General features: G+C 36.2%; 2 protein-coding genes across 3 annotated transcripts in view; both read right to left on the bottom strand.

The window, feature by feature from the left end:
* LOC123594692 (small ubiquitin-related modifier 2-like) overlaps nt 1-21,462 on the bottom strand; it is a 164,139-nt gene that overhangs the window by 42,500 nt on the left and 100,177 nt on the right. Inside the window, exons 3-4 of one of the 2 annotated variants that reach the window (XR_006710843.1) lie at nt 17,988-18,072; nt 17,694-17,895 (exon numbers count right to left, since the gene is read on the bottom strand). The gene's annotated coding sequence lies outside the window, so the exon portion shown is untranslated. Of the gene's footprint in view, nt 1-17,693; nt 17,896-17,987; nt 18,073-21,462 lie in introns of those variants that run through there. The other variant, XM_045471580.1, reaches the window with a different exon arrangement.
* LOC123594691 (GTP-binding protein 10-like) lies at nt 5,153-6,314 on the bottom strand. Its single transcript, XM_045471578.1, is given in 2 exon segments — nt 5,153-5,670; nt 5,673-6,314. Coding segments are annotated over 2 exon segments (1,149 nt in total). The 5' UTR covers nt 6,304-6,314.

Raw genomic sequence — 21,462 nt, 5'->3', positions numbered from 1 at the left:
AAGACTCCACTTAAAAAGAGAACTACATGGATGTCAAGATTCTCAATAAAATACTAACAAATCAAATCCAACAGTACATTAAAAGAATCATTCACCACAATCAAGTGGGATTTATTCCTGGGCTTCAAGGGTGGTTCAATCTTTGCAAATAAATTTAATACACCACATTAATAAAAGAAAGGATAAGTACCATATGATCCTTTTAATAGATACAGAAAAAGCATTTGACAAAGTATAACATCCATTCTTGATAAAAAACCCTCAACAAAGTAGGGATAGAGGGAACATACCAAAATATCATAAAAGCCATATATGGAAAACCCACAGCTAATATCATCCTCAATGGGGAAAAACTGAGAGCCTTTCCTCTACAGTCAGGAAGAAGATAGGGATGTCCACTTTCCCCACTGTTTTTTAACATAGTACTGGAAGTCCTAGCCTCAGCAATCAGACATCAAAAGGAAATAAAAGGCCAAACCTGCAAGGAAGAAGACAAACTTTCCCTATTTGCAGATGATATGACATTCTATATACAAAACCTACAGACCACCAACAAATTGCTAGAACTATACGTGAATTCAGTAAAGTCACAGGATACAAAATCAACATACAGATATCTGTTGCATTTCTATACACCAATAATGAAGCAGCAGAAAGAGAAATCAAGGAAGTCATCCCATTTAAAATGGTACCCAAACCCATAAGATATCTAGGAATAAACCTAACCAAAGAGATGAAAGATCTGTACTCTGAAAACTATAAAACACGTATGAAAGAGATTGAAGATAACACAAAGAAATGGAAAGATATTCTATGCTCATGAACTGGAAGAACAAATATTGTTAACATGTCTATACTACCCAAAGCAATCTGCACATTTAATGCAATCCCTATCAAAATACCACCAGCATTTTTCACAAAGCTAGAACAAACAATGCTAAAATTTGTATGCAACTACAAAAGACACTAAATAGTCAAAACAATCTTGAAAAAGGAGGCATAAGAATTCCGGACTTCAAGTTATATTACAGAGCTGTAGTGATCAAGATAAGACAGTGTGGGGGGCGCCTGGGTGGCTCAGTTGGTTAAGCGTCCGACTTCAGCTCAGGTCACGATCTCACAGTCCGTGAGTTCGAGCCCCGCATCGGGCTCTGGGCTGATGGCTTGGAGCCTGGAGCCTGCTTCCAATTCTGTGTCTCCCTCTCTCTCTGCCCCTCCCCCGTTCATGCTCTGTCTCTCTCTGTCTCAAAAATAAATAAACGTTAAAAAAAAATATTTAAAAAAAAGATAAGACAGTGTGGTACCAGCACAAAAATGGCCACATAGATCAATTAGAACATAACAGAAAACCCAGAAATAATCCCACAACTACATGGTCAACTAATATTCAACAAAGGAGGAAAGAATATCCAATGGGAAAGGACAGTCTCCTCAACAAATGGTGTTGGGAAAACTGGACAGCAACATGCAAAAGAATGAAACTGGACCACTTTCTTACACCATACACAATTCAAAATGGATGAAAGACTTAAATGTGGGACAGGAAACCATCAAAATCCTAGAGGATAATGCAGGCAGTAACCTCTTTGACACTGGCTATAGCAACTTCTTTCTAGATATGTCTCCTGAAGTAAGGGAAACAAAACAAAAATAAACTATTGGGACTACATCAAAATCAAAAGCTTCTGCACAGTGAAGGAAACAGTCAATAAAACTAAAAGGCAGCCTATAGAATGGGAGAAGATATTTGCAAATGAAATATCTGACAAAGGGTTAGTATATAAAATATATAAAGAACTTATCAAACTCAACACCCAAAAACCAAATAATCCAGTTAAAAATGGGCAGAAGACAAGAATAGATATTTTTCTAAAAAAGACATACAGATGGCTAATATAGACACATTAAAAAATGTTCAACATCACTCATCAAGGGGTAAATATGAAACAAAACTAGAATGAGATTTTACCTCATACCAGTCAGAATGGCTAAAATTAACAAGACAGGAGACAATAGGTGTTGGAGAGGATGTGGAAAAAGGGGAACCCTCTTACATTGTTGGTGGGAATGCAAAGTAGTGAAGCCACTCTGGAAAACAATATGGAGGTTCCTCAAAAAGTTACAAATAGAACTACCTTACCGTCCAGCAATTGTACTACTAGGTATTTACCCAAATGATACAAAAATACTGAATTGAAGGGACACATGCATCCTGACATTTATAGCATCATTATCAATAATAGCTAAATTATGGAAAGAGCCCAAATGTCCACCAACTGATGAATAAAGAAGTTGTGTGTGTGTGTGTGTGTGTGTGTGTGTATAAAGGAATTATGTAATGTAATGGAATTATATAATGGAATATTACTCAGCCATAAAAAAGAATGAAATCTTGCTATTTGCAATGATGTGGATGGAACTAGAAAGTATCATGCTAGGCGAAATAGTCAAAGACAAAAATATGATTTCACTCATATGTGGAATTTAAGAAACAAAAATGAACATAGGTGAAAAAAAAAGAGAGTCAAGCCAAGAAACAGACTTTTAACTATAGAGAACAAACCAATGGTTGCCAAAGGGGAGGTGGGTGGAGGGGAGGGGCTAAATAGGTGATGGGTATTAAGGAGTGCACTTGTTGTGATGAGCACTGGGTATTGTATGGAAGTGATGAATCACTGAATTCTACACCTGAAACTCCTATTACACTGGAACTTAAATAAAAATTTGGAGAAGGAAAAACAAAGTTTTTATTTAAATTCCCCTTAGTTAACATACGGTGTAATATTAGTTTCATGAGTACAATACAGTGATTAAACACTTCCTTCCATACAACACCTGGTGCTCATCACAATAAAGTCTATTTTAAAAACCTCTCAAATAAGAAATCTCCAGGCCAAGATAATTTCATTGAAGAATTCTGCTAAATGTTTAATGAAACATTAATACAAATTATATACAATCTTTTCCACAAAATAGAAGTGGAGAGAACACTTCCTAATTTTTTATGAAGTTAATATTAGACTGATACAAAAGCTTAACACAGAATAAAAAAAAAAAACTATATACCAATATCCATCATGAATATTGATGAAAATTCCTTATAAAATGTCAGCAAATGTAATTCAGCAATGTAGAATAATAATTACATACAATGGGGTTTATTTCAGTGATGAAAGTCTGGTTCAATATGTAAAAATCTGTCATTTTAACCCATCATGCTAACAGGCTAAAAAATGAAAATTATATGATCCTATCAATCTATGCAGAATAAAAACAAAAACATTCAACACTTGTACATGATAAAAAATAAAACAAGATCCACATATGAGTGAAAACATATGATATCTGTCCTCTGACTGACTTATTTCTCTCAGCATAATACCTTCCAGTTCCATCCACATTGCTGCAAATGGCAAGAATGAGCACTGGGTGTTGTATGTAAGCCAATTTGACAATAAATTATATTCATAAAAAAATAAAACATTCTGAATAAAACATTCAAATAGAAGAGAACTTTCTTAACTTTATGAAGAGCATTGTATTAGTGTCCTATGACTGCTGTAACCACAAATGGAGTGGCTTAAAACCAGAAATTCATGGTCTCTAAGTTCTCAAGGCTAGAAGTCTGAAATCAAGGTGTTGTTAGTAGGGCCATGCTCCTTCTAAAGCCTAGAGAGAAAAATCTTTTCTTGCCTTTTCGGGCTTCTGGTATCCCTAGGCATTCCTTGGCCTGTGGCAGCATAAAGCCTGCCTTCACTGTTACTTGGTATTCTTCCTAAATATATCTCTGTATCTGTATCTCCTCTTCTTATAAGGGCACCAATCATATTGGATTAGGGCCCACTCTAATGACTTCATCTTAACTTGATTATATTTGCAAAGACCCTATTTTAACACCTGCAGGTACCATGGGTTAAGACTTTATCTTTTTTGGGGGGACACAATTCAACCCAAATAGTCCACTCTCTGGCTCTCCATAACATATATATTAATCATTTCATTTTTAAGAGTCGTGTTTTAAAGTTTCCTACTGTATGTATGGATTTTTAATTTGTTGCAGTTCTAGCAGATTCTATCTATAAATTAAAATTTTTGCTTTGGGGTGCATAAAAGTTTGTTATGAGTGGTTCCTTTTATATTTTAAAACAGTCCTGTAAATCCACGGAAATCTATTCACCATGAATTTTATTTTGTCTGATATTAAAATCGCTATACTTATTTGGTTCTTTCTTTCACATATGCCAGATTTATCTTTTCCTGCCTTTGTATAATGCTTTTAAAAGGACAGGCATACCCCTTCTGCCATGTGAGGTTACATTAAGAAGATGGCTGTCAATGAGGAATCAGGCTCTCATCAGACACTAAAGCTACTAGTGCCATAATCTTGAACTTCCCAACCTCCAGAACTGTGAGAAATAAATTTCCGTTGTTTATAAAATCAGTACAGGCATACCTTGGAGATATTGCAGGTTCAGCTCCAGGCCACAATAATAAAGTAAATATTACAATAAAGCAAGTCAAATGAATTTTTTGTTGTCTCGGTGCTTATAAAAGTTAATACTATACTGTAGTCTACTAAGTGTGCATTATGTCTAAAAAAATGGGCATAGCTTAATTAAAAAATACTTTATTGCTAAAAATGCTAATCATCTGAGCTTTCAGTGAGTCATAATCACTGATCACAGATCACCATAACAAATATGGTGATAATGAAGAAGTTTGAAATATTGTGAGAATTAACAAAATGTGACAGAGACACAAAGTGAGCAAATGCTGCTGGAAAAATGACAGACTTGCTTGATGCAGGGTTGCCACAAACCTTCAATTTGTATAAACTGCAGTATCTGAGAAGTGCAAAAGAGCCAGATGCAATAAAGTGAGGTATGCCTGTAATATACATACATTAAACATCAGTTGGTTTTCTTTGTGAAATATTTAATATTAAAGGAATTCTTAAGTTTCATTTCACTAAACCTCCCATAGTGCTACTCTCCTACCTTTATATGCAACTATTTCAACAGTTTAGTGTATACCTACCCTTCGAGTCCTTTTATCTGTGCATTTACCAGTAATCGCGTATTAAGAAGAAACATACAACATCCTTTTCTTTTTTTTCCCCCTTGATATCATTTTTAATAGATTTAAATTACATCTATCTGGGACTAGTAACACCATTATTTGGTGGTGGCTCATTATATGACATTGTATTAGATATCTGTAAATTAAGCAACTGTTTCTTATGATATGCACCATTTTTCTGATTGGCATGTTCATCCAGAGATTTTCTTATATAGTTCTTTAATTCTTCAATTCCTTCTCCTGTAATTGCAGAGATGGGGATGATGTGTTGGAACTCCACAGTCCTCTCTGGAATCATGTTTTTCTTAAATAAATGCAAAAAATCTTTAGGATTCTGGAGTTGATTCATCAGTACATGGAACATATCTTGGGCACCTGGCAAGTCCATTTTATTAACTGCCAGGAGTGCAGGTTTTGTCTGAAGTTCCTCTTTGTACAATTCCAACTCTTTTGTAAGAAGTATTATGGTTTCAAAGGCAGTTCTGTATTGAGTTTGGGAAGAAAGCTGAAATCCAGAAATATCGACAACAAAAAGTAGTTGTCTAGTTCTTTCTATATGCTTGAGGAATTTGCGGCCCATTCCTTTGTTATATGCGCTCCTTCTATTAAACCAGGAAGATCAGCTACTGATATCTGTCTGAAATCATTATACACAATCTTTCCAAGTTCAGGCTTTAATGCTGTAAATGCATAATCTGCGATTGAAGGTTTTGCATGAGAAACCTGACTTAGCAAAGAGGATTTTCCTGCATTTGGGAATCCTACTAGGCCTATATCAGCTATAAGTTTTAGATCAAGGTGAATGACTCGTTTATGGCCTTTCAATGGTAAGAAATTTGTAAGTAATTTACCACCAAGACCTCCTTCAGCTACCAAAATTCTGTCCTTCTCTTTACTGAGTTCTTCTATAATTTTACCATTTTCATCAGTTACTGAAATACCCACAGGTACAGGAATTTCACAGTCTTTTCCTCTGGAGCCTTTCAGTGCATTAACACGACTATTTGCTCCTTCTCCAGCCACAAACCGTTTCTGAGGATATTTGTCTTTAAGTTGTTTTAAAGTCATTTTCTTATGGGCTACAACCCAGACATCACCACCTTTTCCACCTTCTCCACCTAAACGAGGGTAACCCATTCCACCACTTCCTCCCCTGGTGAAGAGTCTTAGGTTATCAATGAAGTTTCCATACTTTCTGAACCACACGCTACCGCACCACACCATGACTGCGACGTGCTAGGGCTGACTCCCTTGAAAGTGTACCTACAACATCTTTTTTAATGCATCACACATGTTTTCACCTGATTTTTTTTTTTCAACGTTTATTTATTTTTGGGACAGAGAGAGACAGAGCATGAACGGGGGAGGGGCAGAGAGAGAGGGAGACACAGAAGCGGAAACAGGCTCCAGGCTCTGAGCCATCAGCCCAGAGCCTGACGCGGGGCTCGAACTCACGGACAGCGAGATCGTGACCTGGCTGAAGTCGGACGCTTAACCGACTGCGCCACCCTGGCGCCCCTCACCTGATTTTTAAAAAAAAATTTTTGAGTATAATTGACCCACAATATTACATTAGTTACAGGTGTACAACATAGTGATTCAACTTTTCTATATGTTATACTGTGCTCACCATAAGTATCACTACCATCTGTCACCATACAATGCTATTACAATACCACTGACTATATTCCCTGTGCTGTATCTTTTATTGTCATGACTTATTCATTCAATAACTGGAAGCCTGTACCTCCCACTCCCTTTCACCCACTGTGCTCACCTCCTCACCACCTCCTCTCTGGCAACCCTGTTTGTCCTCTGTATTTATAGGTCTGCTTCTGCTTTTTATTTGCTTATTATTTATTTGCTTATTATTATTTTTTTTTGTATCCCACATATGAGTGAAATCACATGGTATTTCTCAGTCTGACTTATCGCACTTAGTGTAATATCCTCTAGGTCCATCCATGTCATTGCAAATGGCGTGATCTCATCCTTTTTATGGCTGCATAATAGTCCATGCTCTTCATTCCAATATATATACCAAATCTTCCTTACCCTTTTGTCTATTGATGGACACTTAGGTTGCCTCAATATTTTGACTACTGTAAACAATGCTGCAATAAACATAGAGGTGCATATATCTTTTCAGATTAGTGTTTTGATTTTCTTTGGGTAAATACCAACCAGTAGTGGAGTTATTGGATCATACAGTATTTCTATTTTTGACTTTTTGAGGAATCTCCATACTGTTTTCAACAGCAGATGTGACCTGATTTTATTTTACTATTTTTCTGTGTTAGTACATTTAGATTGGCCTCATCTTTGTAATAGATACGTAGAATTTAATTTCTGAATATACCATCATTTACTTTGTTATTCCTCCTTTTGTGGCAGGTTTGATTTTATCAGTTTTTATTTGTCATGACATAATTTAATACAGACAAATCCTGTAAATATTTCTTTTCCTTAAACATACAGGTATTTTGAGTGACAAGGTTATGGTTCTAGGCTCTGGCTCTAAAGATAATTTAAGATGTCAGAGGATGGAGAATTTAATCTTATGACTTATATGACAATCTAATTTCTACAATAACTGAGATGCAGTACATATTCCACAGAGGCAGAGATCTTCAGCAAAGGCATGTGCTGGCAGGGATGTCTGAAAACCAGCTTCTGGTGTTTGGAGTTCCCAGTAACCCTTGTCTGTGTGTTTATGAGTAAGGGTTCTAGCTGCAGGTAGACGGAAGTGTTCTGATCCCTTCTGCCATGTGATTCATACCTGAGGCACTTACTATAGGGATACGAAAATGTCTCAGATATGCTTGGATTCTCCCCCTTGTTGAGAACTGGCATCATTAGGTGCCATGTGAAAATGAGAGTGGAATTAGGATTGGGTGATTCTGAGATCCCCTTTAGACCCAGCATATGTTATAAACATCTTATATGAGTATGCTGAGCTGGGGCTGGAACACAGGTGTGTGCCTGACAGGAAAGCTAAACTTGTCAACTTTTCTATTTAAATGGATTTTCTGATTCCCTAAACCATTGTATAGAAATATTTTCCCTTCAATGCATACCCCTACAGTATGTTTCTGGTGTTTACTGTAATATTTATTCATTCATTTATTGGATGGGGAGGCTCAAGTATCTGAGGTAGAGATTAAAATTTTGCCTCTGAAGATGAACTTGTACTATCCAGTTGCCATAGAAAACTGATGTCAACCGTAGAAACATGATGTACTTTTTGGTTTCTATGACACCTGAACTATGTTATCTTATCCTGTGAGGAAAAATATTTAAATTGGATGTTTACAGGCAAAAAGCGTGTGATACTTGCATCAAAATAAGATAATTTGGGTGTCTCCAATCACCATGAGTGTGTGCATATGTGAGGGTGTTGCAGGGACAGTAATTAAATATATGATTGCAAATGTAAAGGCTGATTACTCCTGTTTTGAAAGGAGGCTGGCAGCCACTGCAGAGAACAGACTGAAGAGGCTGAGTCACTAGTTATTCCATTTCCTCCCTTGTTTTTGTGTCCTTGGATGACACCCCATAGTATGAGGGCTCTGTGATCTTGGACTCTATAAGCCAAAGTCTGTAAACTGTTTTTGACTATGCACCACTCTCCATGAAATATTTTTGCAGTAGCTCTGAAAGATGTATCTTCATTTATATCTTTGTATATTAAGGAAATTTGGGGAAGGTAAGTTATGAATACCCAAATTTTGAAACAAATGAATTGTGAAATACAATGAATATAATAGAAATTCGAACACATTTTTCCCTGTACTTTAGTGGATCATTTGCACATCCCCTAGTTACCTGAACACCATTTGGAAATTATGGCTATAAACTTTTATTATGTAACTAAAATCTGCAAATGGCTCTCCATTATCTATGCATAAAGTACAAGCCCTTTAATAAAGCTTTTGGTTTCTGTGGTTGAATTTTTATTGTGATTTTGTTGATGTAATAGTTTTTTTTTCTATTTATGGACCATGTTTCAAAAGAAAGGCAGATTATTTAAACTACTTATTGTTGTTTCCTTTATATTAGCTATGCTTCAGTAAGCAGTTGGTATAATGTCTATTTAAATCTTTCAGCTTTACATTTCTGACTCTGCTCTGTGACACTGAAGCATGGTCTCTGCTAACCCTGTTTCTAATCTGCTACCTGGTTCATTGTTAGGCTCTGCTCATGAGTGCCAGTGGAGACATGTGTCTGGAGGAAGGGAAGCAAGTTAACCACAATTCTGTTTCTAGGATGAACTCTACTTGATCATAGTGTATTATTCTTGTTTTATATTGTGGTTTAATCTGCTAAAAACACATTTAAATTAAAAAGGCATATTGAGCTATAGTTTCTGTTTCATGTCATGACTTTTCTTCTTTGATTTCTAGGTAATGCTGACTTCATGTAATGAGGTAGGAATTGTTCTGCCTCTTCTATATGATAATCTATCTATATGATAGATTAACAGGGACAAAATTTACCTTCTGTATTAATGTACTATTGTTGCAGTAACACATTACCACAACACACATTTATCATCTTACAGTTTGGGAGGTCAAAGTCTGAAATAGGTTTCATCAGGATGAAACCAAGGTGTTGGAAGGCCATGCTCCTCCAGAGGCTCTAGGGAAGAATTTGTTTACCTGTTTTTATAGCTTCTAGAGCTGTATATATTTCCTTCCTTAGATTATGACCCCTTCCTCTATCTTCCAAGGCAGCAGGGTGGCATCTTCAAATCTCTCTCTATTTCCATCTTCACATCTCCTTCTCTCTTATAAGGACACTTATAATTACATTGGGCCAACCCAAATATTGCAGGATAATCTCTCTGTTCAAGATCCTTAAGTCAATCACACCTGTAAAGACTTTTCTGCAATATAAGGTAATATATTCACAGATCCTGGGGGTTAGGATGTGGAGATATTTGGGGATCCCTAATTTAGACTACCGCAAATTCCTATGAAGGAACAAAAATAATCAGAAAAAAAGTGAAACAATGGTTTTCAACACACTGGACAAAAACCAAAAATGGAGAGTGATAAATGAGAGACTGGAAACAAGTTACAGTTAGCATCATACTTATTGGTGAAAGACTGAAAGCTTTTGTCTTAAGATCAAGAGTAGACAAGGATGCCTGCTCTTGCCATTTCTGTTTAAAAATATACTGGAAGTCCTAGCCAAGGCAATTACCCAAGGAAAAGAAGAAAAAGGTATGCATATTGAAAAGGAAAGAACAAACCTATTTCTATTTGCAGCAGACATGGTCTTAAGCATAAAAAATCCTAAATAATCCACAAAAAATCATCAGGGTTGAGTTCATCAAGATTGCAGGATATAAGATCAATATACAAAAATCTGTTGTTTTTTATATTGAGCTCAATATATAAAAATCTGTTTGTTTTTATATTAGCAATGAAAAATCCAAAAACAAAATGAAGACATGAGTTCCCTACATAATAACGTGATATAAATAAAATACTTAGGAGTAAATTTAACAATACAAATGTCCCTCAATTGATGAATGGGTAAATAAAATGTGTTCTATCTCTACAGTGAAATATTATTTGACCATATAAAAAGAATGAAGTACAGATTCATGCTATAATTTGGATGAATTTTGAACACATTTTGCTAAGTTAAAAAATCCAGTGAAAAAGGCCATATATTGTATGTTTCAAATGATATGAAATGTCCAGAAAAGGCAAATTCATAGAAATGGAAGGTGAATTAATGTTTGCCTGGGTCTGGGATAGGAAGCAAGGATAGACTGCAAATGGGCACAGAGGATCTTTTTGAGGTGTTGCAAAATTTCTAAAATTGAATAGAATGTATAAATTGTGGTAATAGTTGCATAACTTTCTAATTTTTATCTAAAATTATTGAATTTTACACTTAAGTAAATTTTGTGTTATCCTATTTTACATTTATGTTATTTTATGACTCAATCCCATGACCATGAGATCATGACCTGAGCCAAAATCATGAGTCTGAGTCTGGGGGTGCCTGGGTGGCTCAGTTGGTTAAGCGTCTGACTCTTGATTTCAGCTCAGGTCATGATTTCACAGTTTTTTGGCTCGAGCTCTGTGTTGGGCTCTGTGCTGACAGTGAGGAGCCTGCTTGGGATTCTCTCTCTCTCTCTCTCTCTCTCTCTCTCTCTCTCTGTCTCTCTCTCTCTCTTTCTGCCCCTACCCTGTGTTCACTCTGTCTCTCTCTCAAAATAAATAAACTTAAAAAAATTTAAAAAGAATGAAAAAAAAAAAAGAAGAAATCAAGAGTCAGACTCTTAATCGTCTGAGTCGCCCAGCACCCTCTGGTTTGTTTCTAATGTATCAGTATCTTTGTTGAGATTGAAAGACAGAGAAAAAGAGAGTTTTTTCTTTCCTATTGGCACAAAACATAAAACAAACAATCCATACAAGAATTTGTGCAACATATTTTTAAAATGTTGTCTTGGGAAGGCTTTAAAGAATGAGAAGACATGACAATTTAAAATTCTCATTTTATCATTTCCCTGCTTTTTAAAAAAATTTTTTTTCAACGTTTATTTATTTTTGGGACAGAGAGAGACAGAGCATGAATGGGGGAGGGCCAGAGAGAGAGAGAGAGGGAGACACAGAATCGGAAACAGGCTCCAGGCTCTGAGCCATCATGAGCCATCAGCCCAGAGCCTGACGCGGGGCTCGAACTCACGGACCGTGAGATCGTGACCTGGCTGAAGTCGGATGCTTAACCGACTGCGCCACCCAGGCGCCCCTCATTTCCCTGCTTTTATATCTTGAAAATTTATTATCTTTTAATCAGAAAAACAACTGTAACTTATAAGCTTAAAAGATGAACATATATTCTTTCAAAATGACACTCAAATTATGACGAATTTATAAAATAGACTGTTAAGTTTAAAATAAAAATTTTCCTATAAAATTAAAATTGAGAAGTTTATAGATCCAAATATTATCTTAATTATGTGACCATTGATGATGTATATTTTCTTAAATTAAAAAAAAATTTTTAAGTTTATTTATTTTTGAAACAGAGACAGACAGAGCGCAAGCAGGGGAGGGTTAGAGAGAGAGGGAGACACAGAATCGGAAGCAGGCTCCAGGCTCTGAGCTGTCAGCACAGAGCCTGACGCGGGGCTCGAACTCACAGACTGCGAGATCATGACCTGAGCCGACGTCTGACACTCAACCGACTGAGCCACCCAGGCGCCCCTATATTTTCTTAATTTTTAGCATCTTTTAAAATTATTATTGACCAGTTTTTTTTAAGTAAAATGGTTCTGAAAAGAGCCTATTCCATTTTATTGTGCATGCACACACATACACACGTTTAGGAGAGGGCAATTTTCCATAGGCTGGAGAACGTTCTTTAGCCAGGGTTGGTGGAACTCTCTGTGCACTCAAGAAGGTCTGCATACAGGCATGGTGGCTATAGCTGGGTGATGATCTAGGATCTAATTTCTTTCCAACTAGCAATGCTGGCTGCAGTTCTGCCCTGAACACATGGTTGTATTTTCTACTTTTTTGGAGGTAAATTGTGAGAGAGAAGTTTAATGTTTAAAATTCTTCTTACTGAAAAATATGGAGCATGGTTAAGACCTACCCGTCTTCTACAAGAAAGACCAGATTCTAGTCCCTGAGGCAATAATGACTGGTAAAGACAGTATGTTCACCTGCTGTGATTGCAGAAAAATCAGGGTTCCCATTTTGGGTTCACAACTTCCTAGTCATGTGACTAATTTCATATACTGGATAAGCTGTTTTTTTTTTAAGTTTATTTATTTTTAGAGAGAGGGCAGGGGAAGGGCAGAGGGAGAGGGAGAAAGAGTGAATTCCAAGCAGGCTCTGCAGTGTCAGTGCAGAGCCCAACACATGGCTTAAACTCATGAACTGAGAAATCATGACCTGAGCGGAAATCAAGGGTCAGACGCTTAACTGACTGAGCCACCCAGGCAACCCTGGATAAACTGTTTTATACTACATCTCTTTTCTCTGACTTTATTAATCTGAGAATAGAATGTAGTAATGTGGTTGGGAAGTCTTCATTACTCTTATTTAAATTCATTTTCTTAATCTTAGCTTCACATTATCCTAAGAGACCTAACTCCTAGCATCATTTTTTAAAGGTGTATGAATTTTAGCATTACATTCCATATCAGTTATCTATTGTCATATTAATGCTACTTTAAAAAAAACCTAACAGACCTCAGTGACATATCAATAACCATTTAGAATATGAGTGTGCAGGTGAGCATTTTAGTGTGGATTCAACTGGGGAGTTTTCCTGATTATGGCTGGGTTCACTTGCATATATGTGTGTTGTCTGGCTGTTGGCTGATTTGGACAGTCCTCATTTCAGAAACCTAGGATTTTCTGGCTCTGGTGCATTTGTCTTTTATATTCCATTAACTTAGCCTTGGCATATTCTCATGGTGATGCCAAAGTGCAAGTATTAAGGCTGAAATGCAAAAGTGCTTTTTTAGATCTCTGATTGTGCCAATGCAATGAAATGGATAATCTTAGGGGCGCCTGGGTGGCTCGGTCGGTTAAGCGTCCGACTTCGGCTCAGGTCGTGATCTCACGGTCTGTGAGTTCGAGCCCCGCTTCGGGCTCTGTGCTGACAGCTCAGAGCCTGGAGCCTGTTTCAGATTCTGTGTCTCCCTCTCTCTCTGCCCCTCCCTTGTTCACCTTCTGTCTCTCTCTGTCTCAAAAATAAATAAACGTTAAAAAAAAATTTAAAAAAAGAAAGAAATGGATAATCTTAAAATCAATGGATGAGAAAATATAGTTCATCTTTCAACAGGAACTTCTATCATTAGGCAAAGGATGTAGAAACAAGACTATAATCAGGATATCTATAGGAACAAGCAGTTATCTTGTACTAGATGCAATACATAGGAGAAGGTCTGGGTTAGACTAGAATTAAATGTGTAGCCAAACTGAATTCAGAAAAGGATCAGTAGTAATCAGATATACAGGCTCATTGTCTAGCTGCTACTGTTTTCCAAGAATGAAATATAGTGGTGTGGTTGCATGTCTGAGCTTTTTATTAGAAAATGTAAACATAAATTTACCATATGACTCACTAATTCCACACTTTTAGAAATTCTTTTAGAGTTTTAGAAAATATAAACTACTCTATAGTAACCGAAATCGTAACACCGGTTGCCTAAAGTGGGTAGAGGCAGTATTGACTGCATAGGGGCAAAAGGGAACTTTTGGGGTTGATGGAAATTTTCTCTATCTTAAATTTGGTGGTAGTTACATGGAGGTATATGCTTTCCAAAACTCAGTGAACTCTACACTTTGAATTCGTGCAGTTTATTAGACATAAATTCCACCTCAAAAACTGATAAAAATTTATCTCTATCCCCCTTTCTATTTTTCTTTCTCTTTGTCCAGAGAAAATAGTGATATACAGATAAGCATTACCTCCTAACTGAAGTTAGCTTTGTGACTTACATATCCAGGGATTGAAAACAATCCAGTCAGTCAGGAAAGTAGTCACAACAGGCACATAGGAAGTACTCTCCAGCCCATGAAAAATTTCACCCTCATGTAAAGACAAGGCTATATGTGCATGTGTGTGTTAACAAAAACATGCTATTTTCAACTTTTTTTTTGATTATAAAATTGCTTACTAAATAGTCAAATAAGATATTGAAAACTATCATGGAAATATATACTGTATCATTAGAAATTCCATCACAGAGAGATGGTCAGTGTTAAAATTCAGGTTTATATACTTGCAAATTTTTATTTTATTCAAGTACATATTCACATACCGTTTAAAAATGGTTCTTCTAGGGGTGCCTGGGTGGCTCAGTCGGTTAACTGTCCGACTTTGGCTCAAGTCATGATCTCGCAGTTGACAAGATTGAGCCCTGTGTCTGGCTCTGTGCTGACACCTCGGAGCCTGGAGCCTGCTTTAGATTCTGTGTCTCCCTTTCTCTCTGCCCCTCTGCTGCTTGCACTCTGTCTCTCTCTCAAAAATAAATAAGCATCAAAAAAATTTAAAAAATGGTTTTTCTAGAGAGGTAAACAGAATTTTTAAACATTTTCCCTTGTTCACATGGGTCTAAATAATCTTTGGAAATTAGTTCAAAGGAATATAACCCCATATTTAAAAATTTTAATTTCAGTTATTTTTATGATTACAAAAGTAATACATGTACAGAAAATACTAGAAACATCTGTAAGATAAAAAGATTGAATTGTCCTGTCCTCTTACTCCATTACTGCTTCCTTTTTAAGCAGATTTGCCTATAGTCTTCCAAATATGTTTCATTTTATATTCTATGGCAATAGGCCATATGGCCTATTGGTATTTTCTTTATACATGGATAGATATTTAGATAGATGTTATAGATAGATAGATAGATAAGCAGATAATGATACCAATATTTATCATCTTTTGCTAAACAGTAAAATATCTTATTGTGGAGTATAACCTTTAGAAAGCCTTCCACAAGGCAAATATTTCACAAAAATAAGAATAGACAAATACCTATATTGTAAGAAAGTCCAAGTTTATATTCTTTTAAAAATACATAATAACTTTGCAACTTTCCTTCTCTACATGAATGAGCAGCCTTGTCAAGTTTAGATTAAAAATATTTCAGAATGTATTCAGATGACACTAAATGAAAGATTAAGTTGTAGCTATACAAGATACAACTATACTAACTTATAATATAATTTATAGCTATACATTTAAAATTTATAACTATACAAATTTTCTCTTATGTTCTTCAGCAAATTTTCATAGTTATCTTCAAAGAGGTCTTGCCCATTTGGGAGTGTTATAAATATATAATAATTAAATGGCAAAGTGCCTTAAAATCATGAAATTTCCACAGATTAAAAGGAAAAGGAAAAGTTTAGACTTGTTTCACTTGCCCCAATTTTATAATATGTCCCAAATACAAAAACTTATTCCCATGTGGAGGGCCATCTCTCAATTCTTCATTGAACAAATAAATAATTTAGAAAACTTTTGCATCCATAAAGAAACCTTCAGGGCACTTTCCAAGAAACAACAAAAGTTGTAGAAAACAACATTTGTACTTGATAAAAGCCTCATACACTAATTTTATTTTTATTTGGATGGATTTTTTAAAATTCTGATGTGAACCCTTACCCATTCACAGACCATTTCCCCAGAACTCATACTCCTGCCTACAATGCAGCAATAAATTTTAATGAAAGATGCTTAAATATTCAGAAAACCACAATAGATTAGACTTCCACAAAGATCCCATAATTGTAATTATTTCAGTAATGGTGTATTGGATTAAAATGTAAGGGTATTTTCCATAATTATCAACCTTGAGGTAAAGGTACTAGGCAAGTAATTGTTTCATCACATGAGATCCCTTAATTGTGTTCAAAAACAAGGTATTGCCCATGCTTCCAGGAGGCTCTTCCATTATTATTTGCACTATCTTTTGTCATTTACAAAATCTGGAAAGAAGCAAGAGATCCATAAAGAGGGAATGAATACATCTATGGTCTATTCCAAAAATAGAATAGTATGTATCCATCAAAAAGAATGAGTAGCCAAAGTATGGAAAGAGCCCAAATGTCCATCGATGGATCAATGGTTGAAGAAGATGTGGTATATATATATACAATGGAGTATCACTCGGCAATCAAAAAAAGTGAAATCTTGCCATTTGCAACTACGTGGGTGGAACTAGAGGGTATTATGCTAAGCAAAATTAGTCAGAGAAAGACAAATATCATATGACTTCATTCATATGAGGACTTTAAGACACAGAACAGATGAACACAAGGGAAGGGAAGCAAAAATATAAAAACTGGGAGGAGGACAAAACATAAGAGACTCTTAAATATGGAGAACAAACAGAGGGTTACTGGAGGGGTTGTGGGAGGGGGGATGGGCTAAATAGGTAAGGGGCATTAAGGAACCTACTCCTGAAATCATTTTTGCACTATATGCTAACTTGGAAGTAAGTTAAAAAATAAAATTAAATTAAAAAAAAAAAAAGAATGAGTAGGATCTAAATGCATTACAATGGATTGGAAAAAAATAATTTATAGGCCTAAATTTCTGTAATAATATAATTGTTTAACATCTACTTTTATGTGGCAAATGATATTAATTTTTTTCTATTAAGATATAACTATAAATACATGCATAGGAGGGTATGCACAAATCTAACAAAAGAGTTACAAATAAAGGCAGTTGAGGACTAGCATGGATGCAAGTAGTGAATTGGGACATTATTATCATATAATATTGTAAATTTTCAGAAGTCATTTATGTTTTAACTATGTAATTAAATATTAATTCTTAAAAGAGGATAAAAATACAAATCATTGATATTAGGAATAAAACTATGCATATAATTATGGTTTCTGACTCTATAATGCAGAGGATGACTTCTGTTTTTAACCTTAACAAATAAAGAGATTGGAAGACATCACTCCCATCCTTACAGTAAGAAAAAACTGGACAAACTGAAAATCAGTAATTTTCCTTGACTCATCAGATAACTGGTGTCATAGGAGAAAATACCACACTAGGAGAAAGCCACATTCTGAGATAAATAGCATCTAAGATACGCTTACTTGGAACAGAAGCATCTGGATACTATAAGCAGTAAGACCACTTATTCACCAGTAAATTTAGTGAATTGCTGGAGGCTGAATGTGAACTAACATGAGAGTGAGAAAATCCTTGGGGCTGCAGTCATAGAAGGTTCCACACATTTTCATGAGCTTTTCTTTCAGGAACCCTACCAGGTTCCCTATCATGTTCTCGTGTGTGGAGCCTTAGCTGTAGCAGGCAGAAGGAAAAAGTTAACAATTAAGAAAACCTCCCAGGTTTTTCTCCATAACATAAGCTTGCTTTCCAGCAGAAAGACTCACCAGAGTGAATTAGAAGTTTATTCCACCTGGGGGAAGGGAATTCTCTGTTCTAAACCTCTTCAGCCTTTCTGTCTTCCTTTTTAACCTAAGGGGGAGAAAAACATAGTCAATAGAAAACAGGGCTCTATGGAAGTAGATTGGAGCCATTGAGCCAAGGAAGACAGCAGAAACAAGGGCAAAAACAAAACAAAACAAAACAAAACCCCCAAAAAACAAAACACAAAACAAAACAAAAAAGCCATATCCCCGAAGAAAAGACAGAAACACGTGTGCAAACCATACCTCTGAGACACAGGCCTACTAAAAGAATGAGACTTTATCACAGCAGCACTTTTTTTTTTTTTTTTAATTTTTTTTTTCAACATTTATTTATTTTTGGGACAGAGAGAGACAGAGCATGAACGGGGGAGGGGCAGAGAGAGAGGGAGACACAGAATCGGAAACAGGCTCCAGGCTCTGAGCCATCAGCCCAGAGCCCGACGCGGGGCTCGAACTCACGGACCGCGAGATCGTGACCTGGCTGAAGTCGGACGCTTAACCGACTGCGCCACCCAGGCGCCCCAACAGCAGCACTTTTAAAGACACAAACTACCAAAACTCACTTAAGGAGAAATAGATAACTCTAAAAACCCTATATCTATTAAAATATTGAATTACTACTTAGAAAACTTTAAAGAAATTTTTTAATGTTTATTTATTTTTTAAAATTTTTTTATTTAAAAAAATTTTTTTTCAACGTTTATTTATTTTTGGGACAGAGAGAGACAGAGCATGAACGGGGGAGGGGCAGAGAGAGAGGGAGACACAGAATCGGAAACAGGCTCCAGGCTCTGAGCCATCAGCCCAGAGCCCGACGCGGGGCTCGAACTCATGGACCGCGAGATCGTGACCTGGCTGAAGTCAGACGCTTAACCGCTGCGCCACCCAGGCGCCCCAATGTTTATTTATTTTTGAGAAAGAGAGACACAGAGTGTAAGCAGGGAAGGGGCAGAGAGAGAGGGAGACACAGAATCTGAAGCAGGCTCCAGTCTCTGAGCTATCAGCACAGAGCTCAATGCAGGGCTTGAACTCATGAACTGCTAGATCATGACCTGAGCGAAGTCAGATGCTTAACCAACTGGGCCACCCAAGCGCCCCAGAATCTTTAAAAAAGAGAAATCACCATTCTTATCTCAGATGGTTTTACTGGTAAATTCTACCAAACAGTTAAGAAAGAAACAATACTCATTTTTCACAATCAATTCCAGAAAATAGAAGAGGGAACACTTTCCAACATATAAGTATCACCATAATACCAAAAATAAATACATTTAAAGAAAAACACAACAGACCAATATTTCATGGGATGCAAACAAATATCAACAATAACAGATTAGTAATTAAATCCAGCTAACTATCAAAAGGATAATGTGTCATAACCAAGTGGGATTCATTCCAGAAACACAAAGCAGATTTGACATTTGTAAGTCAGTCAGTAATGAATTAATAGATTGAGAAAAAAAGTATATGATTATTTTAATAGATGCAGAAAAGGCATTTGACAAAACATAACACTCCAAAAACCAGGAATAGAGGACATTTCCTCATGCTAATAAAAGGTATATATTTTTTTTTTAAATTTTTTTTTTCAACGTTTTTATTTATTTTTGGGACAGAGAGAGACAGAGCATGAACGGGGGAGGGGCAGAGAGAGAGGGAGACACAGAATTGGAAACAGGCTCCAGGCTCTGAGCCATCAGCCCAGAGCCTGATGCGGGGCTGGAACTCACGGACCGCGAGATCATGACCTGGCTGAAGTCGGACGCTTAACCGACTGCGCCACCCAGGCGCCCCAAGGTATATTTTTAAAAACTCCAGTATTTGACATCATATTTAACAGAAAAAGACTGAAGTCTTTCCCCCAATGATTGGGAACAAGACAAGGATGTCTTCTCTCACCATTCATATTCAAAATCATACAGGAAGTCCTAGATAGTCCTAGATAGTCCTAGATAGTAAAATAAGATAAGAAAAAAATTAAAATTATGTAGACTGGAAAAGAAGAAAACTGTTCTTATTTACAGATGACATGAATGTCTATGTAGAAAACCAAAAGAATCTACAAAAAGACTCCTGGAACTAATCACGTATAGCAGCAGTCACTGCTTACAAGTCAATACACAAAAGTCAACACAAAACACAACTAGCAACAATTACACCAAGAAATTTGAAAAAAAAAATAATCATTTTCAATAGCACTCAAAAATTAAAAATGTATATATTTTACAAAATATGTATATGATTTATATGTGGAAAACTATAAAACACCGGTAAAAGAAATCAAAGAGATGAATAAATGGAGATATTTCATGTTTATAGATGGGAAGACTCAATATTGTTAAGAAGTCAATTCTTTCCATTTTGATCCACAGATTTAATGTGATCCCAATAGGCAAGAAGTGAAGGCTAGGATAAAGCATGTGATTATATATCAGAGTTGGAAACATCAGTACAAACTCATGTTTAGCTAAATATAGAGATGGGTAAATATAGAACTAACTATAGATATGTGTGTATACTTAGGTTAGCATATACACATATACTTCTAAGCCCTAACTGCTGAGAAGGCTTAGAAGCAATGAGAATCCAGTAATAATGAGCACATCCAGAGGTGCCTGGGTGGCTCAGGGCATAATTGAGCCTTGCATCATGCTCTCTGCTGTCAGTGCAGAGCCCACTTCGGATCCTCTGTATCCCTCTCTCTCTGCCCCTCACCTGTGCACGCTCTCTCAAAAAGAAATAAACATCAAAAAAAAAAATGAGCACATCCAACACCCATATCTTCACTTCTAATGCCACTCTAATAAAAGAAACCAAGAGTCCTTAGAGAAATGGCTAATTGAGGGGATGGGTCAGGGAATGCAAAGATGAGCCTGTAATACCTTGTACCACCAAAAAGTTAAAAAGTGCTAAAAAAAAACAAACCTATGGGGATATGTCAAAGGGACACAGGAACTGACTGAAAGAGCTCCCAATGGCCAGATCTGGAACAATCTGATTAACAATATTAAAGATTAATATATAGGTAGAATAATCTAGACAATGTGATAGGTAGAGAGATCTGTGGAGAATAGAGAACCCAGAAATAGACTCATACAAATATGCCTGATTCCTAACAAAGGTACAAAAATATTTCAATGGAAGGATGTCTTCTCAACAGATGATGTTGGAGCAATTGGACACACATATGCAACAACAACAATAATAAAAACCTCAAACTAAAATTTATACCTTGTACACAAATTAACTCCATGTAAAATGCAAAACTACAAAACCTTAATCAAAGAAGAGAGTTTTTGGGATATAGTTCTGGGCAAAGAGGCCTTAGAGTAGGTACCACAAGCAAAGGAAAAATGAATTAGCAGAACCTAATTAAAATGTAAAACTATTGCTCTGCAAAAGACTTTGTTCAGAAGATGAAATATAAGCTACAGAC

The sequence above is a fragment of the Leopardus geoffroyi genome, chromosome X (assembly GCF_018350155.1).
Source record: "Leopardus geoffroyi isolate Oge1 chromosome X, O.geoffroyi_Oge1_pat1.0, whole genome shotgun sequence".
NCBI classification, from domain to species: Eukaryota; Metazoa; Chordata; class Mammalia; order Carnivora; family Felidae; genus Leopardus; species Leopardus geoffroyi.
The sequence above is the reverse complement of the archived record's forward strand: the minus strand, read 5'-3'. Positions and strand labels throughout refer to the sequence as shown.